Source organism: Eleutherodactylus coqui, chromosome 1 (assembly GCF_035609145.1).
Source record: "Eleutherodactylus coqui strain aEleCoq1 chromosome 1, aEleCoq1.hap1, whole genome shotgun sequence".
Lineage (NCBI taxonomy): Eukaryota > Metazoa > Chordata > Amphibia > Anura > Eleutherodactylidae > Eleutherodactylus > Eleutherodactylus coqui.
The window spans coordinates 76,213,728-76,240,656 of NC_089837.1; the positions used below are offsets into that span (position 1 = coordinate 76,213,728).

The 26,929-nt window shown below is 43.3% G+C and overlaps 1 protein-coding gene across 2 annotated transcripts in view; it reads right to left on the reverse strand.

Moving 5' to 3' along the window:
* ASAP2 (ArfGAP with SH3 domain, ankyrin repeat and PH domain 2) overlaps positions 1 to 26,929 on the reverse strand; it is a 184,815-nt gene that overhangs the window by 116,149 nt on the left and 41,737 nt on the right. For both annotated transcript variants that reach the window (XM_066597479.1, XM_066597469.1), the window contains exon 2: positions 15,029 to 15,101. In XM_066597479.1, coding sequence (XP_066453576.1) covers positions 15,029 to 15,101 — 73 coding nt within the window. The remainder of the gene's footprint in view (positions 1 to 15,028; positions 15,102 to 26,929) is intronic.

A 26,929-nucleotide genomic window follows, 5' to 3' on the forward strand; every position in this document is an offset into this window, starting at 1 on the left:
CCATGGACTTGCATTTAGAAAAGCTGCGGATTCGGAAAATCAGCTGCAACTGCTACGTGGAAATTGAATAAGAGAATTGATGGGTTACTTCTTGCTCTCTGTGATGCAGAATATAATGGAGCACGGAAAACATGCGGCTTTCACCACGGAACGCACGCGAACATTCCATTCAGCCATACATTTTTACTAGGCTTAGGGCTCATGGTGCGTATTTTGGTCGCGTAATACGCAGCCCAAGTAAACATATTCCCTTCGTATTTCATCCCTTCGGCATAACGTTTTGTTTTTTTTACCCAAGCAAAAAGTGTGCAGAAGGGCTCACTGCTTAGACACGCGAACATGCAGGTTTCTTGAGTATCCGCGCCGTCCCATTTAAGTCTATGGCTTATTTCGAGGCGTAATACACACCAAAATAGGGCATCCCTTTTTTTCACATGACCGAAAATCGCAGGACAAATGTGCATATATGAACGAACCCATTGAAATTACGTAATACAGTGTGTAAATACGGGCTTGTGAATATTCACACTAACTACTTTGCAATCCGTAAAAAACAGACGCAAATATAGCATATTAAGCATGTGCAATGTTTTTTTTGTTTTTTAAAAATCGGACAAACGCGCAGTATGCCTTATTTTGTTGTGACTTTCGGACAAAAATCACCCATTCAAATCTAGGGGTGCGTTTAAAAAAAAACAAAACGGACTGCCCTTGTTTGATGCGATTGCGATCAGTTTTTATTGCATGTAACCATGGTAATCCTTTGGAGGAAAAAACAAAACAAAACACAGTACGCAGCTAAATGCATGTACGTGCGTATTTGTTGCGTATGTTAAAGCCGCATAGCCTATATTGCCACGCAATATGCACAAGATAGATCATGCACCCAATACTCTGCGTGAGTGGCCCAATAGAAATGAATGGGCGTTTAGCACCACGTATTATGCATATAATATACAGGACACACACACGATCATGTGATGAGCCCTTACTCAGAGTTCCCTAATATTACATTTGTAAATGGGTTTTATTCATGGATGGGCTGGTCCAGGGGGCATCTCATAAGTGTTTAAAGCCGCTCGGTGACATTACTTGCGCTGCTTTCTCCTGCCGCCATCCCACTCTGCAACGTCCAAGGGATTGGGATGGGATAGTTATAGCAGAGGAATGCTGAAGCAAGCGCACTGCAAGTGGGGATGTCGGGCAACTCGAAAGTTGGAGAAAGTTGTCAGAGCCGTCTCACTCAGCGTATAGTTGGTCGCTGCGCCATGTGCTCTATGCCAAGCACCCGACTCCTTTCCTGCCTCTTATGGTATACACAAGTGGTGGTGGGGAGTCAGATACTCATCAGACAGCGCAGCGCCTGGCAGTACACCAAGTTAAAGAAGATGGGTATAAAGTAATGTGAGAGAGGTCCAGGGTCACCATTACCTAGAGAGGAAGGCACAGAGGAGAGGTCACGTAAACTAGTAGGAGGCCACAAAGGAGAAGTCCCTATTACCTGTGGGGGCCACAGAGAAGGTGTTACTATTACCTATAGAAGGGCCCCAGAGGAGTGAATACTACGTAGAAGGAGCCAGAATGGGGACACCATTTCTAAGTGGGTTGTGGCTGGAAGAAGTCTTCATCATGGTCTGGGCCAGATAGTGAAGAAAAAGGAAAGCAGGCGACTCCAATTAGAGAAGACATCACCTGCGATTTCTGGAGGTAACTATACTTGTAACTGCCCATATATAAAAAGTAATGTAGTGCTTGATTCTGGTGCTGTGTTTATGCACAGAGCATGGTTCTGGTGCCGTGTACATATAAGTACAAGTTCCTTATGGTGCCGTATTCATGTCTGAATAGTCTCTCTAACTTATTTATCTGTCACCTACTAGCCCTATGAGTTCAGCTTCTGGGCTGCTGGAAGCAGGTGACCCGCTGAGTCCGGGGATGTGTTATATTTACCTTCTCCGGTGTGAGCACTGGAAGCCGCCGCTGCAGTGCGCTGAACGGCGCTGCTGATTAGTTCCCCGACACTAATAAGCAGCATCTCGGAGCACTCCGACGGTAAATGACATTGATTGATGTAGTGCAGACGGACAAATTCATTTTTGGATTTCTCAATTGCTATGAATTACAGTCGCTATACTTGCATTAAATCAGAGTCCGTCTCTGAGCATCGGCTCTCCGGGTTCTGGGAGTCGTCTCTGTACTTTTATATTGCGTTGTCATCTATATGACATTTGATATTTCCTCCATTCATGTGGGTATGTATGGAAATATCCACCATGTGAAAGAGGAAGCCAAGAAAAAGGATTATGCAAAACACAGCATCCAAAGTGTAATTATGTGTGACGGACCCATTATATTCTACTTCTGTTTCATTCTCTGGTATTTTCCAGCCGTGTGCTGTCCGTGTAATGCCACAGACAGCACACGGCTCCCATGCCTGGCTGTATGCGGTGGCCGGGCTGGTGAAGAGTACTGAAACTACAGGTCTACACGTTTTCCATAACTTGCTATAGAATAAAAGCGTAGCACAGTGAGCTACATCGTCTCTGCAGCTCCCGAAAGGAGGGGGATAGACAGGATTTACATGGGGTTGAAGGGAGAGTAGTGATGTTTCTATGCATGGGACTTTATGATGTAGGAGCTGAAGGGAGAGAGCATGTAGTTTTTACATGCGACTGGATGATGGAAGAGAGATCGTGGATTGGGGTGTGGTATAATGAAAGGGGCCACAGAGGGGGGGGGGGGCACTATAACTAAGAAGGGCCACAGAGGGGGCACTATAACTACCCTGTTTCCCTGAAAATAAGACATACCCTGAAAATAAGACATAGCATGATTTTCCAGAATTTTTGAGGATGCAAAATGATTTTTCAGGATGCTTGAAATATAAGCCCTACTCCAAAATTAAGCCCTGCTAACAGTTAATTTAAAAAGTCCATTTAAATAGTGTCCAGGCAGCCATACATGTAAAAAAGTTAAACCTTTTTGAACAAAAATTAATATAAGACACAGTCTTATTTTTGGGGAAACACAGTAAGAAGGGCCACAGAGGGGGCACTATAACCAAGAAGGGCCACAGAGGGGGCACTATAACCAAGAACGGCCACAGAGGGGGCACTATAACTAGGAAGGGCCACAGAAGGGGCACTATAAGGGCCACAGAAGGGGCACTATAAGGGCCACAGAAGGGCACTTTTTTACTGAGAGTTAGTAAGAGAGGCATGGAGGATAGTGGCAGGATGGGAAGAGTGTGCAGAAATGAGTCAGAACTGGCAAAAGTCTGGGTACAGATAGAGAAGACAGACGGCACGGATCAGAGAAGACATCACCTATGATCTCTGGAGGTAACTGCACTGTAATCACTATCACTGTTAAGAACTGGTATTCTAGCTCATAAGTGTTCAAAAAGCAGTGTGTATCCAAAAATCGTATAAGTGAAAAGATCAACTCATTTTGAAAAAAAAACAAAAAAAAAAAAAAGCAATCCTTCACACAGCAGCATAGATGGGAAAATATACTCCTGTTCAGAATAGGTTGAGTTCCGTATTCTATAAATTGTAAGAATAAACCCTATAGACCATATATGGTATCGCCGTAATCCTAACTTAATCTATATACAAGTATAATGATGTGCCTTGTTTTAACCCTCTTATTACCAGAGTTTGCCGGACCTCCAGCAGACCTTTACTAAAACCAGTTGACTTGCTCTGGTCTGGAGGAACTCCATGCAAATGTTGCTCTGGCTGGCCTTGAGCCAAGGAGGAACGGAGCTGGCATTTTAGGACTTGCGATGTGATAAAGTTACCTGTGTAGCTTCACTCTTACTAAAAGGACCACGACAAGTAAAAAGCAGTTGTACAGGTTTAGTTGCTGCAGTTACTATGTTACTAATCGGACCTTTAAGCCACATGTACACAATGATGTACACTGATAGTCGTCCAACATTTACTCCCTGCTGCACCGCACATATGAGCATTCGGCCCAGCCAAACCTTTGTGTGTTTAGGGAGGTAAGCTGCAGTGACAGCTCTGGCGGTTGGCTATCTGCAGGGGGGGGGGAGAAAAAAAAGCATTGGGCGATGAAATTCAACATCTCAGATCCTTCCTTTACCCCAATCTGTTGGGATGAAGCTGAGCCGCCCCATACACATTACAGAGTGGTCCGGCCCCACAGTTAGGGCGGGTTCAGTAGACTAATGTGTATGGGGGCTATAAGATAAAGCTGAAAAATCCTGCCTCTACAAGTCTCATAAATGCAGCATTGTGAAGTGTACTATTAAAGAGCCGGGCCCTGCCCCGGGGTCACACTAGGAATCCAGAGAAAATGTGCAAAGAGCATGCAAGTGTATCTCCCATTTAGTAATTGTAGATGCTACACATGGATTTACACCTCCTTCGCTGCTCGTTCCCATGGAATAGCCAAGAGAAGCTGTGTAATTCTGAAGGATAAGACCACAGCAATCTCTGCTTCAGCATTAAGAGGGCAAGTGGCTTGTCCCCCCGCATCAAAGGCTGCAGACAAGTGGCAGCACTCCAGTAAATCCAGTCTGCGGTAATGCAATCTGCCGCTAACAAGAGTCACATTATGTTATAAAAGGTGATTTTTTTAAAATTAATACCGTGGGTTACAGATACAGTTAACAATTCACCTTCTAGCCCCTTGCAGTTACGAAGATATGCTAGCTTGGCAAAGTAGCAGACAAAGTAGTATTTATTTCCATATGTTAATATTTAGGGAGACCTCCTTTGGCCATATTGACATTGGAGCAGCATACTTTCTACTAACATCTGATTCACTTCAGCTGGTATTTCCCTCCATCCATCCTGCAAATGGCTAGTAAATTCTCTCAAAGAACATGGATGCTGTTCATATTTCCTGACCCAATGTTTCAGTTTGTCCCAAAGATGTTAAGTAGGGTTCAGGCTGGGACTCTGTGCAGCCAGTGCAATCGTGGAACATCCATATCCTTATAAACCGCAGTTGGATTTGTGATGAGCCGTGTTGCCTTGTCGGAAGTATTGCTGGCCATTCCCAGGGTATTCCACATTGTTGGCAGCACATTATTGTCTAGAATGTCAAGGTACAGCTCTCCTCTGTGTTCATGGTTCTTATCAGTACAACTAACAGACCAAGACCATGCCACGTAACACATCCCCAGACTGCCCTGCTTAAAATGGGTTGTGCGTTTTTTTTTTTTTTAAATAATAAAAAACAGGTCTATGGGCTGGGCAGGCGTTAAAATAGAAAAATTAACACATACCTCACTTGTCCTTGGTTCCCTGGGGCACTGCTAACCAGCTCTACTGCAGCAAACTCTTGGCATCATGGCACCCAGGATGTGAGCGCTGACGTCAGGAGTATGGAAGATGATACTATAGCCTCTGATTGGCCACAGCACCTGCGGGCTCCCACAGGTGGAATCTGATCCGCCCATGGACATTGGCAGAAGGTGTTCCTCAGGCGTCCTCCACACCCAGGTCCATCCATCTTGTTTGATGATGGAGTACCACGATTCATCACTCCATAGAACACTCATCCATTGCTCAACTGTCCAATGTACATACATTCAAGTCCGCTCCATAGCAGGGGAGGAGGGCATTTCTTTCTCCTATGTACTGCCACCCGTACATACAGCTGATTACTGGAGGCGGGGGGAGCAGTAGCAGTTGCCACCAGCGCTCACCACCAATCAGCGTTCGCCAGTCCTACCGTCGTAACAGAGCTCCAATGCTTCTGCTGTGGAAGAGAAAGTCCCTGGGTGAAGTCAAACTTTTTTTCCCTATTTTCCACCTCTAAAAGCAGGGTGCGTCTTATCATTCGGTGCGTCTTATAGAGCAAAAAATATGGTACGTACCCAAAATGAAGTCACTAACAAAAAAATACAACTTGCTCTTCAATAACAAGCCGCCATATGGCTATATTGATGGAAAGTTTACATCTCTAGGAATGTGACGATGACAAAAAAGCAACTGAAAAAACGAAGCTGGTCATTAAGGCTTTGGCACTAAGGGGTTAATTTCAGCTCAAGGACCATTCGTGTATATCACGCTCAGTAAAATAAGACACTCAGCCAAAGAAGCCTCTTTAAGAAATTCCGTATGCTAGGCTTACTACTGTACCATGCCCATGGGAAAGAACATGTAAAAAGTAGCAAAAACAAGCAAATAGGTCACTTTCATTCAGACAAATGCATTGTGCATGCATGGACCGACCCCATGTGCATAAAGATTAGGCACTTGCTATGTAAATGACCCTGATACATATGCAAATTGTTTCCAGAGAACCCATTGGGTAAAATAAAGAGCTGCTGAATAGCTGTGAGCAAAGCTCTGTGCTCCTTCTGTGCAGAATCTCTCCAAATTCCAAAAGGAGTACAAGATTTAACCCTTAACAGGCACATTAAATTTGGAAAAACCCTCCCGAAAAGGTCATTTTTTTTTTTAAATGGTAGATTTTAAATTTAGGTCTCATATAAAATATATTTGGCACAACGCTTAGTTGCTTTAGGCTAAAATTAGTTATGTCATTAAGGGGTTAAAAATGCGTTTAAACAACCAGCAAATTGTTTCCCCCCTTTGTGTTCCAGCGGTCATAACTCTTATTTTCCCATCAGTGTGGCTGTAGGACACCTTGTATTTTGCGGGACGAGTTTTAGTTTTTATAGGAACCAATTTCAGGTACATGTAATGTATGGAATAACTTAATTTCTTGCTTCGGGGCAATGGAAAAATGGCTGTTTCAGCACAGTTTTGTGGAATTTATTTTTATAGCGTTTATTTTTTTATAGTATGGGTAAAGACCAATTTTTTTTTATTTCTTCAATATTTAAAGCCTTGTGGGAAGAAGTTTTTTTTTTGTTAAAAACATTACAGACAGCAAAGACAGCAGCATCTGCAGAGTTAAATGGTGTAGAGGAGTGACTGGATGAGAAAGACCTTATTTTTACTCTTTCTGGGAGAAAAAAAACACAACATTTTACATGTTCCCTTTCACGACTGGCATTCCCTTATATAGAGATTAAGACATGGGACCCGGAGTGCAGGATAAAATCAGGTGACAAGTTTACCAATGATCAGTTTTGGACCAAAACCACATTAAGGCCCATTTACACGGAGCGATGATCGCTCAAAAATCGTTCAAACGACAGTTTGAGTGACGGCTTTGAACGATCGTTTTGCATAAACTATTAAGTAGCTACTCAGCTACTTAATAGCTTATTAGCGTGCAAATGACACCTTTAGCTGAATGCAGTTAATAGCCCAAGGGCTCTTATCTGCATTCAGCTCCTTTGTTCTCCAGCGGGTTAAATAGCTGAAACAACGCTATCAGCACTACCTGCAGAGAGCTCAGCATGCGGTCCTGATAAGACTGCACAATGATTTTTAGGTTGGCTTGAATTCAACGATCAACGAGCAGTGCACGATGGCAGGGCGCTTAGACGCAACAATGATCGCTCGAAAAGTTAGCTTTTGAGCGATCATCGCTCCGTGTAAATGGGCCTTTAGATGGAAGTTCTTCAGATCACTCGATTCTCCTAACAAGGCCCGGTCATCGGTGCTAGACTAGTCAGAGCGAGGATTTCATGCACTGCCAGCCTTTCAGGCTTTGCTTGGTAAACGGTGTGGAAAGCATACAGAGAATAGTGTGATCCAGGGAAAACATCCAGCGGAAGGGGATCCTGTGGTTACATACAATGTGTCAACAAGAGAGGAAGATGTCAAGAATTGTCCTGCTGAACAGGTGGTGCACAAATCAAGGGAAATGAAGCCAAATACCACACTGGTGCTCCAGCTAATGTCTGTGAACCCACAACTTATTGTTCCTCAGGGTATGCTGGGTCAGGAATGCTAGCTTTTCTCCTTAGGGAGAGCACCTAGAAGGCGAGTGAGTGAGACTTGTAAGGGCGTTCATGCTCCTCTGGGTAATATGCAAATATATAATATGTAGGGTATGCTGACATGGCATTACATGATGTGGCTTCTGCCTCTACAAACCACAGCAAAAACTCACGTGAACGTCTGCCGCCAATTGACATGCAGATTTACCCTGTGAATGGTCAAAATGCCTGGGCAGAATTTCCAACATGGATCCCCATTAGGGTGTATTTACACGGGTGAATTTCCTGTGTGTGTTCTTCTGAGATGAACAAAACTCGCACAGGAAAATAACCAATTCATTTGAATGGATTAATTCGCAAAAGTGATTTTTCACTCAGACCGATAGTCATCCTATCTTGTGCCATTCTTGTTCAAGAATCGCCAATTATTTTCCATGGGAGAGTAAAAACAAAAGTATCGCAAATCGCACTATCGCAAGCCATCAGTTCTGTGGGCGATTTTCATCTAAGTATAATGTGGGTTTTTTTTTATTAAAGATTTATTTATTGAAATTTTTAAAATAATTAACATAGAGCAAACTTGAGGTAATACCCAGGTTTAAAACATAGACTTGGTAGACCTATCACAGTGTGGGAGCAATAGGTGTTAAAGAGTGTGTGAACATTTAAAACAATGTCATGTGTACAAAAAGATGATCAGTAAGGATTAAAAATAATAGAAATAAAGTGTCCGCCACCACAGAGTATCATGGAAAGGAAAGAGAACCAGAAAGTAGCGGGAGCTGAACAGACCTAAACAAAACAATAGCCTCTCTTGTGACATACGGGCCCAGCACAAAGACAAAGTAATGTGTAGAGTATGGGAGGTTTTTAGCTAAATATTGGGTCTAAGGTGCTCAGGAATAAAAGGAGGTTTTAGTAGCATATCAATAAGAATATAGCTCCTCCAAATGATGTGCAAGATGAATGGAATAACTTCCTTCAGAGAAGGGGCAACTAAATATTTCCATTTTTTGGCAATCGCTAGGAGAGATTCAAGAAAGATATGGCGATAATACTAAATAAAAAGATGGGAGTTTACTTGTAGACAAAAAGCAAAAGAGCCTAGGTCTGGGGCCACAAAATGATGTGACACAGTATAAGGGCTTATTTACACAAGCGTATATTGGTTGGGTTTTCACGCCCCGGCCAAGATATGCTTCCATCTAAGCAGTCACCCCCCTTTCCTCCCTCTCACCGTCTCTCTGCCTCTCTCCTCCAGTCCGGTGTTTGCAATGAGAGGGGCTGGGATGGGGCGGAGTTAAGTTATTGTCCCGCCCACTCTTAGCTAGCTATGGACAAGGGACGGGGAGGGGTGGGAGCTTAGCTCCACCCCCATCCCACGCACTCCCATTGCAAACTGCTCAGAGGGGAGGTGTAAATAAGCCCTTAACAAAATCAAAAATCATATTTCAAAAACAAAAACAAAAAAGCACAGGACAGGACCATCACATATGGCAAAAGGGACTCTGAGGCAATAAAATCTCCAACATGTTTTAGGGATAGAATTGTTCATTTTGGTGAGTCTAACCGGAATCAGATACCAGCACAAATATTTTTTCAGAGGACTCCCAATGCCCGATTCCACGGCAAACTTTTTTAGTCCAAGACAGAGCCATCCTCGATGCCTTCAGTTGTAATTAATGTTTAAAGTCTTGCTCCCATAGTTGCATTGATTTGATTTGAGAAGCTAAGGGGGAAAAAAATGATAAAACATGGAAATGTCCTTGGATGCCCGAGTAGAAAAAGAGGAAAAAATAAAAAGCCAACTTGGGAAAAATAGGCTTATGAACATCTAGGGATTGAAGAGCAACAATTTTGCTTATGTCCAGAGAGTCCCAAGCTCCAAATTCAAAGTCTGTGAGGATGGAAGACACAAAACAAAGGAAATGTCAGAGATTGGAACCAAAGATAATGAAACATGATGCTGCCAGACACGGCCCAAGATTAGAAAGCTTGGTAAGGAGTGAGATGATAAAGACGGAGATTTAACCCCCAAAAGAGAAATCAAAGGGGCTCCTAAAACAGTGGAATCAAATCGATATCCAACTTTTATTCGAAGAAGATGGCCACCGATGTTTGATTTGGTCCGAAATCAAAAAGTAACGTTTAATGTCAGGGGCTTTTATACCACCTATTTAAAAGAAATTAGCCAAAGTGGAATATTTAATTCTAGCATGTGTTCCGCCCCAAATGAAATTGTTATGAATAGTTTGTAGTTTAGTGAAGAAGGAATCGCAACAGTACTAAAAATGTAGAGAATACGTGGCAAAACCCTTATTTTAACTGCTGCTATCCTTCCCTCCCAGAAAATAAAGGGTTTACGGAAGGTATTTAGTTGTGGAATGTAATTAAGAATGGGCAAATCATTTTTGGTCAATGCATAAGAGCCAGGGCTAGTTAAATAAATAACTAGGTAAGATATGGAATGGTCATTCCATACATACGGGAAGGAATTATTTATATATTGTCCAACTTCATCGTCAATCCAAACACTCAGCAATTAAGATTTTGTATTGTTTACCCTTTTATTTATCCAAAATAAGAAATTACAGATTGCGAGGAGAAGGCGTCAGTTATGGCTAAAATGAGGTCATCCACATCTAGTCCTGTTTTGTGTCCTAATTTAATTCCTTTGATATTATTTGTTCTAATCTGTCTAGCTCGAGGTTACAAAAGAAGGGCAAAAATAAGGGGCAACAGGGCAGCCAAGTACCGTTGGAAATTGTTAATGAAGGACAAAAGCACGTAGATGCAAAAACTTGTGCAGCTGGTGCGGAAAAGAACATCAAGATCGAAGATCTAATGGGACCAGAGAAACCAAAATTTCTCTAAGGTAGCCTCTAAATAACCCCAGTGAATCTGATCAAAACACCTTATCTGCATCAAGAAGGTAAAGGACAAAGTTCAGCAGTCTTAATGAGATTCAGGAACCGGCAGTTTCCATCGGGAGCCTGTCTCTATGGGACAAAACCTACTTGATCTGCAGCAACCAACATTAGAAGAATAGAAGAAAGTCGGATGCTGAGGATCTTAGCATAAATTTGTACATCAGTACTCAATAGGGAAACAGGACGGAAATTAGCTGGGGAACTAGTTTCTTTGGCAGAGTAGGGTAAAGGTAACAATATAGGGCCTCTAACATTTCTGAGGGAAAGGAACCTTTATCAATTGCTTCATTGAACACGGTCACCAGATAGGGAGCTAGAAGCAAAGTGTATTTTTAATAATAACCATTAGAAAAGCCATTCGGGACACAGAAAGTGGAGATGTTTTAACATTTTGATGTATTCTAGAACTTCAGACCTAGAGATCTGTGTAGAGAGGCTAATTGGCCGGGTAACATTAACAAGAGATTAATATTCTTTCAATTGGTGTTGATGTGCATTTGTATCTTCCCTTAAGATTATAAAGAGAGCAGCAATACGAGGCAAATGCATTAGCAATTTCTTGGGGATGAGTAATTTTATACCTGCCAGAGTCTAAAGAATATCTAATCCTTTCCTTAGATTTAAGGCTTTCAAGTTGTTTGGCCAATAGTGCCCCAGTAGGGTTATCATGTGCGGAAAATTGTATATTCCTCATGTGAAAAACAATAACATGTTTTACTGCCAAAAGACTCTGAAGCTTGGCCCACAGCCTAAATATCTCTTCCGTTCTTTGAGGTGTGGGATTAACCTCATTTAGGGTGTCGATGGTATAAATTTGAGAGGCCAGGGAAGTTAATTCTTCCCCTTTTTCTATTAGCCCTAGAACAGTATTGTATAAATAAACCTGTCATATAGGCTTTGTGGGCATTACACAGAGAAGACACTAGAAACTGACAGTTAATGGTAAAAATCTATTTTAACTCTGTTTTCAAGTTAGATTCGTGTTTTGGGTGGTAAAGAATATATTCATTAAGTCTAAGGGAAGGAAGGAGAATAGTGAAACTTCTTGTCTAGTGACAAAGACACTGGCACATGAACCAACCAGGTTATGGTTCTGTACGCGGTCTGTATAACCTGCCTCAATCCTCTGACATACAAGAATTGATTTGTTTCTCTTGAATAGGAGAATGTGTTCAAAGATAAAGATATAGTCTCTCTCAGAGGCATGAAGACAGTGCCCAGAATCATACAGTTCCTCTCTCTACAAAGCAGCACTATGGGGAAGGCAATCTAGATCCAATGATGTTCGGGGCATTTAAAGTATTAATAGTGCCAATCAGCCGTGCTGCCGCGCTGTATGAAGAGAGGTATCTCTCTTCATACCTAGCCCGACCCCGCAGGACGTAACTGTACATCCTATAGCAGGAAGGGGTTAATATACATTCACTAAAGTGAAAGGGGCATTATTAATCTCGCAGCCAAAAAATCTGAAATGATATAAAGGATCTACCTTCCTTCATTTGATAAAAATGGATTTTAACTAAGACTCCCTGTGGAGCCGCCTCTAGGACAGAACAAGCTGTAGGAATTCCATAGGCTCTGCAAATGGTATATTCAAGTGGAGAGAATGATTGACGTAGAATTTGAAAGAGCTGGGAGTAGGTATTGAGGTCAGCGGGAGACACGGATTCCTTTGTGACCCATCTTCAAGGTCTAACTTTTTTGTATAGACAGGAGATCTCTTCTTCCAAGACATTATGAGCATCTACCAACACATTGTGGGTCGTCGAGAACCATCTTTTTTCAACATGGACTGTACATGTGGCAAGGTGGGCAAAATTGGTATGGAACTCGCTTAGACATTTTTTGCATATCTTGAGAAATGTCCTATTGAAAAGACAAAAACAGCTCCTTCAATGTATTAGTGGTTAAAGGAGTATTCATACCGGGGTATGATCGTAAATTACAGGAGAGGCTTTCCATGTTTAGATCATTTTGCAATGGAAGAAGGGCCTTCAGAAGTTGGGGGCCTGCAGCAGAATCCGACCCTGCCCGCGGCTGAGGATCCTGCTTACCCATCATCCAGGTCTTCTTTTTATTGTACTGCAGATGTGTGCGGAAGCGCTGGCCGGCGCAGGTCTACAGTAGAGTTTAGTTGTTTTTTTTAAACTCCAGCTTTCCCGCAGAATCCGTGGATCGGATGGCTTCTGTTGACTTCAATGGAAGGCGTCCATGCAGGAACCGCACTGAAATGGAGCATGCTGCGATTTGATTTCCGCACCCAAAAGCTCCGCGAATCAAATCTGCATGCTTTAATTCAGTTGCGGACGGCCATATTTCACTATGGGCGACTTAAATTGCGGATGCCGCAATTCAGGTCCGTCCGTGGCCTTCGGGTCTTACTCTTGTGGTCCTCAAATAGATGAGTCAAGAATTTCCTTTATACATATTGCGAAAAATGACAAGAACTCATATGCATGGTTGGGTTATGAGGCGCTCTGAAGTCATAAATCAAGAATGTAGGCGTCAATCGACCATGGCTTTAGGTGATGTAGTAGTCTCACACACGGCGACTTAGCAAGGGAAACTTCGTGTTTTTAATAGGGTCTCTTACTGTGGACTGAAAACCGTATCCCACAGACAGAATATGTAAGGACTACAGTGCGCTTTTTTTAACACGTTTTTCCCATGGGGACCACATGACGGAAAAAAAAAAAAAACAGGAACTGGAAAGTAGAGAAAAACGCAAGATAAAAAAAAAGTTTTTCACACACACATGAAAAAAAAACGCATGAAAATGGCCAGTTTTTCACTGACCAATATTGCACTTGCCCGTGTAAATGCAGCTTCGGAAATTGGAGATTCTGCATGGAGATTTTACCCATTCACAGGGCTAAATCCAGGTGCGAATCTACAAAATAGACCTCAGAAATGTGCGGCCTAGCAGCGGTTTTCTCCTGCAATTTTTAGAGTAGGAATCTACCAGGAAAAACAGATGTAGGATTCCGCCATGTAAACACACCTATATAGGAGGATTTTGCATTCTGCCATATGGGCATTTGGTGGCAGGCTGTAGTCTCCAAATCCTAATGAATTGAAAAGCAATGACCACGGAGCAACTTGTTTTACTCGCCTACTTAAGACAACAACTAGGGAGTTTCGCCATTTACGAGACGAAAAAAAATTGGCCAATATTCCCTGTGACCGTCTTCTAGAAACAAGTGTAACTAAGAAACTCCTGAGCAGTGGACAACACACAAACATACACCGTGCTATTTATTTTAGACTGCACTGCTCTGTCATCCACTAAACAGTCACTGAGAAATCATTACAAAGTTGATAAATTATCTGACTTCTATACAATATAGAGAATAGCTGAGTTTTCACCGCTGTCATCATGGTAATCCACCCAGCGCAGAATATAGCGGGCTTTGTGGAAACCAGGAAATTAGTTTTAATATTCATTGGTGGTTAGTTATTATATTTTACGATCCTGTTAACCTCTATTATATATGTGTGGTAAACCACATTTTGTTTTCCCTCCGAAGTCACCACATACACACTCGTACTACATCCCGATGCAGTGCTTTCTGGTATATGTCAAATAAATATTACGCCAGCAGCAGGCAATAACGTCGGATGTTGTAGTTCAATATGGCTTCGTAAAGGAGAAGAAGCAGAGCAAATATAATTTGGCAATACGTTAAATGGGCAAAAAAAAACCCCAAAAAACATCTCCGGCCTCTGTCTAGTCGGCTGTCGCTTGGGTTTGGCTGTAAAGGGGTGTTCTGACTAAGCCATGTTCATAATGTATTTGCACTGGAGGGTCGGTATATGCACTGGGGAAGCTCCAGCACGAATGTCAGTTGTATCCACTGATACCCGCTGACCTTAGGTTAAGAGAATGACATTTTGCCACCATCTGCCTGTGAAGGGCTCATTCACATGGGCATATATTCTGTCCGTATTCCGTCTGTATTTTTTACTGACTGAATATGGACTCCACACCGACCGACTGAATGAAGTTGGCATATTCTGATTTAAGTATAAAGTGTGCCATATAGGGATTAGTGTGGGCACTACATCCCAAGACGTATCACATCAGTGCTTTTACACAGGAGCGACAGTCATTTGGTGAATGGTGGTGGAGCGCACCGAGATCTCTTTGACTGTCCGCCTCGGTCAATCAAAGATGAAGGACTTTGGTAGTAATTGCACAAATCCATCAGTTTCACCGAAAAACATTTGAAGGCAACATGAAGTCAAGCAGAATGGACGTACATACCCAGCCCAGACGTGTTAATGGCTTTTACGGACTTCTTCATCTTGTAGAGAATGGTGCGGTCGACATCCAGGGCCTGTAAGAAAACATGGAAGCCGATATGTAAGAACGGGCGCCTGTTATCTATCATCTACTGAGAGATGCTTTGGTCAGCAGTATAATTAGAGACCATAAATTGTGCAAAGTGCAGAAGGATAATCAATAAGACACTTTCAATTAACTCTGTGGTCGGAAGCCACTTAAGAGGCCGAGTATTTATTTCATGCTGAACTGCTGTGAATATCAGAGGGGGTTTAATGGCGTTACACAATGCCACGTTAAGAGCAGTCACTTCCCATCTCTTAGGTAACATCAATATATCCCGCAGCGTCCTACAGACACTGTAGTCACATCGGCCCCCCCATGGTTTAAAAACTTAGGTCAAACTATGTACACGTTTTTGTTTTTTTTTAAAACTGGGACCGAAAAGCTTAGCCGGCCCTTCCGCCTCCATTTACAGTAAACAGGCAGTCGTTTGTAGATGAAAGCCTGCCTGTTAACACAGGTTGATCGTCGTTCAGTTGTTATGCTTGGACGAATGGAATGATCATTCACTGCATGCATTTACATTGAATGATTATCGCTCAGATTCCCATCATCCAGCAAGAAACTCAACAAAAATCGGCACGTGTGAAAAGGCCCAAAGTATCATTCATTGGTCAAATTAATTATCGTAGCCCAGATAGTCTTTTTAGTCTGCTGAGACAAAACACCATACCATATACTTTTTTTGCACTCAACGTAGAAAACAAAAAAGTTAGAAAACTACAAAACTTTATTAATAGAAGAGGGTTAAAAAAAAAAAAAAAAAAAAGGGTTAGCATTCGCCCCTCCCAGAGCCCTGATCTCAATATCAACGAGTCTGTCTGGCATTATATAAGGAAGCCGTAAATAAAAAGTTTTCCAGTGAAACCATATAAACATATCAAAAACAGATTAAAACATAAAGTGAGCATACGACTTTAAAAAAATGTAACTGTAAACTTAATTCGCCATTTTTCTATAATTCGCCTTAGGAAATTGAATGAAATCTTATCCACACTGGTTGTACTGTAAAATGCTGAGGGGAAAATCGAAAGCACTTCTTCTACACTTCAGCCATGTTCACATGGCCTTTGTGGCAGAGAGCCCACAGCAGACACTGTACTGTAAATCCACAGCGCAAAATCTGCGTCCAAGTCAGCGCCACATGGTATGGATTTTGATGCGGAATTCAGCCCCTCATTTAAGGAGAAGGAATCAAAACCGTAAATCCGTTGCAGTCATCAACATGCTGTGGATACAAAATCTGCACCGCAGGTTGATCTCCGCGTGGATTTTACACCGATTTTTTCCGCGAAGTGTAGACTGTTTTTTTTGAAAATCTAATCCACATTGCTGCTACTGTAAATGCGTATTTTTCACACGTGGCGGATTTGCTGTGGAGTGTCTGCAGCAGATCCGAAGCTGAAAGTTGGCATCAAAACCTGGTGGATTCCATAGCGTAAACTACAATAAAATGGACATGCTGTGGATTTATCCACATTGCGTGTCAATTTCTGTTTGTGCGGAGTTCTTGCGCAGCACGTGGACAGGATTTTGATAAAAAAATAAAAATAATAATGCATCAGATGGAAATGTTGGAATGCTGCAATTCTCGTCCTACAGTTATGTCTCAGGTAGATATGTACATGATTATAGTGGTGGTCTGTTCAGGCACGGGGACTTGCCACCAACGGTAGTACAATGGCTTCCCCCGTTGCCTATACAAAGGCTCTCAGGCTACTTTTGTGTAGTGAACCTCTTGATGAGATTGTTTGCTTTGAGATGGGTGCATCACTGGGATGAGAGAAGCAGGACGGTCGTTTCAACTAATTGCCGTCATCTAGGTCGTTCTGACCAAGCTGTTAGGAGGTTTGGGAGCAGCAAACCGGATCCAGATGGCCCAGATCGGCCACCAGTGGATGGTCTGATCTGCCGACAAGCAGAGCCAACGTTTCTGTTATCCACCATCCAGACACAGGCTTCTTTACAGACCCGTCTCTGCCCAGACCATTGCCAGGCGCTAAGCAGAAGGAAATTTGAAGTCACGGCGCCCATTATGTGGTCTGATATCGGGAACAAGAACCCTGGATACTACGGACTGGAACCTTATCTAGAGCAACAATTCCACGCTCTATGTGAAAGCTGATGACGATCATGTTGGAGTTTGGAGACCCCATTAAGAGCGCCTCAATCCTGCTATTGCTGCAGAGCGGCACACTGGCCCCACCGCTGGTGTATTGGTCTGGGGGGCAGGGGGAGGCATACACGAGTCGGTCAAGCCTAGTAGTGATCGAGAGATACTAACAGCTCAGTGATATGTACCGGAAATCCTGCAGCCACATCCGTTCTCTTATGGATGGGCTACTAAGAGGTGGTATTCCGCAGGAAAATGTTCACCCACACACAGCAAGTTTTTCCGGGAATGTCTCCCCCATGTTGCCACACTTCCTTGGCTTGCCAGGTCACCAGATTCATCACCCATCGAACTTCTATAGAACCCGTTGGTATCCTAGCTTCGGCAGCCAACGAATGTGCAGGATCTAGAGGCTTAGCTGTAACATCTGGGGGCAAATGTACACTAGGATACCATATGTAACCTGTAAGTCTCCATGCCTGACCGTATCATCATGTGTCCAAGCTAGAGGCGGCCCAACAGTGTACTTGAGCCCTCTTTGAATTGGGTGGTTTTTCCCAATAAACTTCTCCGTTTACTCTAATACTGTAAATTATTTACATATAATCATTACACTCACACAAAAAGTTTCATTTGATTTCAAAAACTTCTTGGTGCATTATTTTTTTTTGTCAATGAGTGTAATATCCAAAGTATATAGATATATTCACTAATATTTAGGATAGATAGGATGTAAATCGGAATGTACTTTCTGATTTGAATACCCAAAACGTCTCCATGAGAGCGCTGCACCTGACATACTGACATAAATCATGAGGGGACCCGTCATCCGATTGTCACTGCAGCCTCAGGCTTTGGGCCTGTCACTTCAAGAGGTCATATCTAAGCACAGAAATACTGCAAAATGACTTCCACAAGGCTAAATTTATACTACAGGGCCTTTTTTCCCCAACTTTTCTTCTTTAACCCCTTAAAGGATGCGGCTCTTAAGTATGTACAATGACACGTGTATTTGCTGCATTACGCCAATCCCATACACTATCTTGGTGTCTATGCACGCGTAATGCTCTCCAAAAACAGGCCGTGCCGTGATTTTTTGAGTGAGTGGCCCAATTGAAATCAATGGACTATTGGCATCACGTACTGTGCACGCGACGCGCAATCACCATACGCCTGTGTGAGAATTGACCGATACGGATCCCACCTCTGGGGCACATACTTATTTCTACTTCTGGATCCACACCCCCTCCAGTTGAATGTGGTGGCTGGCATTTACAGAAACAACCGAGTGGCCGACGCGTAGATTGGGAAATAATGGGAGTATAGGGGAATAGCATTGCACAGTGAGTTGCCGAGTTATGGGAAAAGCGCGACTCGTTACGCTACACCGATTCCATAACTTCTATTAGAGCAACCCTTCAGTTTTGAGACAAAATTTTATCTCTGGGCCAGGGAGTGGAGGGGATATATTTACCTGTGGATCTGCTTTGCAATCCCTCCATTTCACTGGATCCGTGTAACCAAGATAGTCACCATCATTTTCTAACTTAACTATGCACTTGTGATTGACCAGCTCTGATCACGTGAGTTGTGCTGGCCAATCACAAAGCAGGTATAGTTCATTGGTAGTCCTAACACTACCACTGCACGAATGTGCGATAAGGTAGTCTAAAGAGGATGGTGACCATCTTGGCCGCCCAAAAATAGCATCCAGAACCAGCAGAATGGAGAAACAGACTAGAATATCATCTACCAGAAATAAATCTCCACGAGCCAGTCTTGGAACTGAATTTTGTCCCGAAACTGGAAGGTCATTTAAGGGAAAACAGAGTTTCACTATGCAGTTTCTAAAGTCCCGACCACAGTTAGCCATTGTATTCAGCCAAGGGCAGTGGGGTCCGGAACTAGAGATAGATGCAGATCCCAAAGAAATGGCATATCCTGTGGATATGCTAAAAAAGTCTCAGATGGGAATAACCATGTAAAAGAGACTCTCTGGTTGTGGACAAACAAAGATGGCGGCACCGCTTCTCTTACTACGTGATGCCCACCATGCACTAGTATGCATCATTAATCTAAGGCATTACACCTACTTTGACTGGCCAGTGTTGCCCATGTGAGCAGTTCTGGCCAGTCAGAAGCAGCATGTAGCATCTTAGACTACTAATGTACATTAGGTACTCAGAGAAACAGAGCGGCCATCTTTGTTTGTCCACGGCCAGAGAGTCTCTAACTTTAGATGACCCTACACAAATATATAAGATTTACGTAAAAATCAGATTAAATTAGTAATTGCTCTTGGGGAAATTTCCTATATAGTAAATAGTCACCCATCAGTATTCTGCCTTTAGATAACAGGACATATAGTAGGCAGAGATGAGCGAGTATACTCACTAAGGCACATTACTCGAGCGAGTAGTGCCTTAGCCGAGTATCTCCCCGCTCGTCTCTAAAGATTCAGGGGCCGGCGCGGGTGACAGGTGAGTTGCGGCGGGGAGCGGGGGGGTTGGGAGAGAGAGATCTCCCCTCCGTTCCTCCCCGCCGCTCCCCGAATCTTTAGAGACGAGCGGGGAGATACTCGGCTAAGGCACTACTCGCTCGAATGATGTGCCTTAGTGAGTATACTCGCTCATCTCTATGTGTTACCCATTAAGTTTTGCTTTTTTAGTTTTTCTATTTTAAACAGGCTTGGTGGGAAAAATATGTACTTGAAAAAGAAAAAAAAATAGATTTTTCTTAACCCTTTCCAATCCATTGTCTGACGTCTAAAGACATTCTGATTGAAGGCTGTACAGCTCCGATGTCGGAAGACGTCCGGCAGGGTATTCTTACTGTAGGTTACTAGCCGCTCTGTTGTCGGGAGACCTCTCCAGCATGTCACATACTGCAGTACTGGCTCGAGCCAGCAGATGGCGCCATTGTATAATGGCAGAAAGAGAAAGCCCCCTAGGAAACCCTGAATCCAAAATTGGATTGCAAAGGGTTAAATTGATTTTTGACACAAATTATTTTCGTTCCTGAAGAGCACTTGAAGATGTGATCGTTTGATGGCTAGGCTCGACACTACATTACTTGTGTAGTGCATTGTACAAGGCTTATGGCGGGAAGGTCTAAAGGTGCTTTTACACACAACGATTATGGTTCGGATTCCCGCGATCCAAGGAGAATTTACATGATTATCATTAAGTGTAAATCCATGCACCTACTGGACGACAAGAGAGAAGTCTTTGAACGACTGCCCACTTACTGTCAATGAAGGTGAGCAGGCCAAAAAGATCCCCGGTCCGCTCCCCCTCCATTCAGTCAGTGATGCTCATTACGGTGTAAAAGCACAGGAACGATTATCGCTGGAATGACCTGTTGGGCACATCACCCCATGTAAGAGCACCCTAACAGACTGAGTTACACGGCATTCTTTTACTGTAACTTTGAAGAAAAGATGAAAAGTAGACAAACGGGAAGCATTAATGAACCGCAGGAGCAGAGCTCTGAATAAATCCTGATTTACAGTACATACCCCTATACCCAAGTATATAAATTAAGGCCAAATTCATACGAGCGTGTTTGTGCATGAAAATTTGAATGTACAATACGCAGACTTCACTGGGTTCGTTCACAAGCGCGTATTTTGCATCGCGCAAACAGATCCGCAGCATGTTCCATTTTTCTGTGCATTTGCACGGCAAAAGAACACTTCTGGTACTCACTAAAGAATAAGGCCACTTCAATGGCTGGGAGCACCGATGTGCACGCAAATACGCAACTTTAAGGCTGGGTTCACACAGCGCGGATTTGCTGCAGTTTTTCCATTGCGGTTTTTCCATTCCACTTCAAAGGTTAATTTGGGCTTACGGATTTTTCTGCAGATTTTCGTGCGGAAAAATCCGCAAGCGTTTTTTCCCGCAGCGTATTTGGTGCGGATTTTGCTGCGTCCATAGAGGTCTATGGACAAAAAAGCGCTGCGGAAAAGACCGAAGAATGTACATGCTGCATCTTTTAAAACTGCGCCGCAGTTGCGTTTCCGCACTGCGGCTGTGCGGACAAAATCCACACTGCGAGAACAGCTTTTTGGCAAATCTCATTTGTGCTGCATTGCACTGCAAACGCAGTGGTTTTGCCGCAGTGCGGATATGCAACAGCAATCCACGGCAAATCCGCCCACTGTGAACCTAGCCTAATCCTGCAGAAATGTGTACAAATACGTTTACACTCGTGTGAAGCGCCACTTTATTAGACACACCAATCTAGTATCACATTGGACCTCCTTCACCCTTAAGAACTACCGCAATTTGTCGTGCGGCCATCCACAGGTATTAGAGGACACAGGTGCACCAAGAAAACATTCCCCACAGCATTACTCCACCAGCCAGAACTGTTGTAACCCAACAGGAAGGGTTCATCTATTTGTGCTGCTTGTGTCAAATTCTGGCCACCCATCAACACGATGCAACAGCAGTCTGGATCCATCTGACCAGAGGGTGTTCTTCCACTGTTCAGTTAGCACATTTTTGTGCTCTTTTGCCCACTGGAGTCTTGACTTTGTTTCCCTCAGACAGAAACGGCACTCAAACTGGTCGCCTGCTGCCATCCGTGCTGAGGAATGATAAGATGTGCTTTTCGAACACATCAGTTGGAGCACCAGTGTTTTCAGCTATATTTTCCTTGACTCTGCACTGCCAGCTCCTTACAAATAGTCTTGACATCCTCCTGTGACCCCTTTCATCGAGTGGTTTCTGTCCACAGGATCCCCTTTCATTGGAAGTATTTACTAGACTACATCATTTTCATTATACTCTACACACCGCTGCATTAGAAAACCCCACAAGGGCGGCAGTAGATGAAAACCTGGCCCGACTAGTCTGGCACGGATGACCAAGCCTTGTGTAAAGTCGCTCAGATTGCTGGATTCTCCCATTGTAATGTGGATTCACACTAAAACTGATCAATGGAGAACTTGCTAGTAGAGATGAGTGAACGTGCTCGTTTAGGACAATCACTCAATCGAGCATTGCTTTTTTCGAGTAACTGCCTACTCGGGTAAAGAGATTCGGGGGGCGCCGGGGGGAACAGGACCCCCACTCCCCACCACAACCCCACCGCTCACCCCCCGAATCTTTTCGCCCGATTAGGCAGTTACTCGAAAAAAAAGCGATGCTCGATCGGGTAATTGCTCAAATGAGCACGTTTGCTCATCTCTACTTGCTAGGTTTTTTTTGTACCACTCCGGGGTCATTCGTCTATTTCCATATTGGGGGCTCCAATAAAGTGGCCATTCACTGTATAGATCAAAAAGCATCAAGTATGTTGTTAAACATGTGAATAAACTCTTGAAGCGCATTGAGAATCTCTATCAGGTCTGTATAGAAAATGCATTATACCATGGGGGTAAAATATGGACACATACTTGTAGGGGAAGTGATAGGACGTCCATTGTACCAAGGAGGTAGGAATAGAACCCTAGGGAAATATATGGGGATTGCCCTGCGTATCCATAGAGCAGCCACACGATGACACATTCCTACATGTATATGGAAATTGTATGTGCATAAGGCCAAGCGGTGGTGTGCAGGGAAATGTAGAATTTAAAATATATTTGCTGGAATACCATTTTTATTATCCCCCCCCCCCCCCCCCCCCTGCCCAAAAAACTACAAAAACATGGCAGGTTTATTCATGTGCTGACAGCAGTCAGTACCATGTAGTCAGTCTATAACATCTGACAGCCCAAACAGGGTCATGAATTATGAAAAAACACAAAAAAATAAAATACTGCAGAAATAGAATTCTTAGGAAGAAACTGAATTATCTTCCAGTCTGCGAGCACAATGTATTCTGCGGTGTCAGGGGACATCACATAGGCAGCGCTACTGGGAACGTCAGCTGCCAATCACAATGTCTGCCGCGCTGCCTGGCACAGGATTAAGATGGACAGTAACTAAAACCACAGCGAGGGATATTTACTCGCCTCCTTTCACAGGTAATGCCATCCACAGTTTAGAACACCAATGATACAATTACCACTACTATTGGTATTCTATTTAGGATATGCAAAGTGATACTATGCTACCAAAAGTAATTGGATACCTGAGCAAGAATCTATGCTAGTATTTATTTCTATATGCTAATATTTATAAGAAATTATGCCTCAGAGAATATCCAATGTCATTAGGACTCACTAATATCTGACACACTTCAGCTGGTATTTCCCTCAATTCATCCTGCAAACATCTGGCGAGTTTTCTAAAAAGATGATGCATCAACCCTTCTACAATGGTGCAAGGAGCATCGTCACAGACAGCTGAGCAAATGAAAGACGTTCTGTGGAGTGAGAAATTACGCTACTCCATCTTAAGATCAGATGGACGTACCTGGGAGGGGAGCACACTTAAGGGAACACCTTTTGCCCAAGTGTGTTGGGCCAACAGTTCTAGTCTGGGGATGTCTCGGTCCGTTGGTTGTAGGGGCAAGATCCTTTAACACAGTGGTGTACCCTGTCATTCTAGACAATGTGCTGTCGACAATTTGACAATACTCCGGGAATGGTCAGCAATACTTCCAACAAGACAACGCGTCTCGTCACAAATCCAACGCGGTTTTACGGTGGTTTAAGGATAGGGAGGTTCCTCGATCGGACTGGCTGCCCAGAGTTCAAACCTGAACCCTCCTGAACATCTTTGGGATGAACTGGAACGTCAGATCAGGAAATATGAACAGTGCCCATCTTCTCTGAGAGAACTAGCCAAATGTTTGCAGGATGAATGGAGGGAAATATTGTCTTAAAGGTGTATTAGACGTTAGTAGAAAGTATGCCACGGAGAGTATCTGATGTTATTGGAGTCAAAGGAGCTCCACTAAGTATTAACATATGGAAATAGCTACTACTTTTGATTCTTGCTCAGGAGTTGAATACATTATCCTACCAAAAGTAATTAAATATATCAAACAGAAGCATAGAAAGTTATACACCTTTTGAGCTGCAGAAAAATTTGTTTTACAAGGGCAAAGACCAAAAGGAATAAAGAAGATGAAGAACCAGCAAGAACAGGTACTTGCAATCTTGAAACACTTGAAAATGCCTGGGATTCCATAGAACTGGTAAACCTGGTATTATACATAAACTCCTACCTGTCACCTCCCAATAGAACTACAGTATGAACAATAGCGAAGTGGGACCTACAGTAATGGGGAGTCACATCTATGATCAGAAGTCTTGTGGTGTGAAAATAAAACTCCTCTCTCAGCGGCTGTGTCCTGATACTTTATACTACAGCTCTGCTTGTTTAGTTCGGCTGCTAATCTATATATATGTACAATCTCATCAGTAAGGGTACTCTTACCCGAGACAAGCACCCAACAGCCGTCCCAACAATTCTCACTCTTGTCCTTTCAGTGAATTGAGATCTAGCACGCCATAGACCTTTTGGCCACCCGCCTTCCTTCACAGTGAACAGGCAGTCATTCGGACTGCCTGGTTACACTGAGTGAAAGGTCGCTCATTAGGTGCTTCATTTCAGTGAGCCAAAACAAAGCGACTAATGAGCGATTTCTCATTTAGTAACCTGTCAAGTCAAATTTTTACATGAGATGAATGTCACAGGAAATCACTTGTTTGAGCGATTTTTCGGCTGATAGAATGTGGACAGGGTGTCCTGAGCGGGGCATAAAGTGAGATAATGAATGTAAGTTAAAGGGGTTCTCTCAGACTTCTAAGAGATCATCAATAGTTGATCGGCATGGTCTACGGCTCATGATCCCTGTTGATCAGCTGATCCCTGTGCCAGTGCTGGAAGCGGATAACACTGTCAACACTGCAGTGGCCCGGTTTGGTACTACAGGCACAGCTTCCATTGCCTGTAGGACCAAACTAGGCCACTGCAATACGGACAGAACTATCTGCACTGACAATGGGCCTCGGTATCAATCGATCAGTGGGGATCCCAAGCAACAGACCCCCCCAACGATCAAATACAGATGACCTATCCCGACAATATGTCATCAATAGTAAAATTCCTGGACAACCCCTTGAATACTAGAAGGTGAAAGCCAATATTCCTCATTTAAAGGAAATAAAAGTTAAAATGGTACAGCTTTTGATTAAATTTTTAAGCACATATCCACATTAAAATATGCAACGTCCGAAAGTACCCAAACAGGATTTTCTCATTACAGTAGTCAGATTGCCGGGACCACGCTGATCTGTAGAACAGAAGGATCGCGGCGGCCACTCCTGGCCACCCACTGTGCAGGAACTAGAACATAGCCCAGTTTACATAAATTGGACTGTATTGTAATTCTATACAGAATGAGAAGCTGAAAGTAGTCCTCTACAGTAAAAATCCTTAAAGCTCATTTCATTCTTGAACTCCCAATTATATTATATAATGTTATAGCCTAGCGATATAACATTAAATGATGGAAAACCCTCTTTCGTCCCAAATTAATATCTGTGTACAAATCCACCAGGAGGGGACTACAAGCCAGATGGGCGCTGTTTACAGCAAGAGGGTTTCCCAATGAAAAGCAAATACAGAAAGTACACAATAACTCATGAAGAGACACGACCTGATTCAAATGAACCCAAACCAAACACATTAAGAGAGGCGGGAAGGAATCCTACTACCTCCTGCTACCGTTCATCATTTAGGTTGGGTAAATATTTGGTGAGGAAGATCCTGGCTACGGGCTCACAAGTCAGACCAACAAGAATGAAGAACGGTTCCAACAAGAGCTTTAATAAAGGTATATATGAAAGGCAGCGCACCTTTCCCACATGGCCGCCGTGTGCCTACTTGGTAAGGGCTCAGCTGATAACCTCCATACCTGGTGCCCCCTGGCCAGGTTTCCGCCTACTCAAATGGCCATCCATCTGCCAGTATATAGATCTATATATATCTCTATAGCTCTATCTATCATGAATAGTTAATTGACAGGAGTCTGCTTCTCGGGATCCCTGCTGATCAGCCGATTCCTGGTGCCCCCTTTCAGCTCGGACAGCACTGGAAGTAGATAGCGCTGACAAAACACTGCAGCAGCCCAGTGTTTTGAATGGGAGCTGTGCCTGCAATACCAACCAGGGCCACTGCACTGCAGACAGTGCAGTCTGCCTCCTGTGCTGTCCATGCTGCCATTGGCATCAGGAATGAGCTGATCAGCAGGGATCCTGAGCAGCATCCTGTGAAGAAGAACTCAACAGAAAAAGCACCCCCAAGTCCTGGACAACACCTTTAAGGGGCACCATAAGGGCATGTTCACATGGGACAGATATGCCGCAGATTTTTTGTACAGACCCTTCACACGGAATATCTGCGGGATTTACAGTAACAGCAAATAGATGAGATTTTCAAAATATTGTCCATGCACTGTAGAAGCAATCCGCAGAAAACCTTGCAAAAATTAACAAATCAGTGCAGAATTGAAATCCACAGTATGTCAACTTTAGCAGCTGATACACTGCAGAATCCAACTCTTCTGAAATGAGAGGGTGAATTGCGCAAAAAAACAAACAAACCAAAAGCCGCACCAAATAGTGGACACGCCGCAGCAAATTTATCGTATGCGAACATAGCCTAAAAGGCCAAGATGGTGGTTCTAAATTGAAACGAGTCGACTCGCCCCATTACTCACGTGGCTCTTGGTTGTAAAAAAGTTCAAGAACCCTCTTCATTAAAAGGAACCCATCAGTAGTCCAATCTGCAGGCAGTATGTTA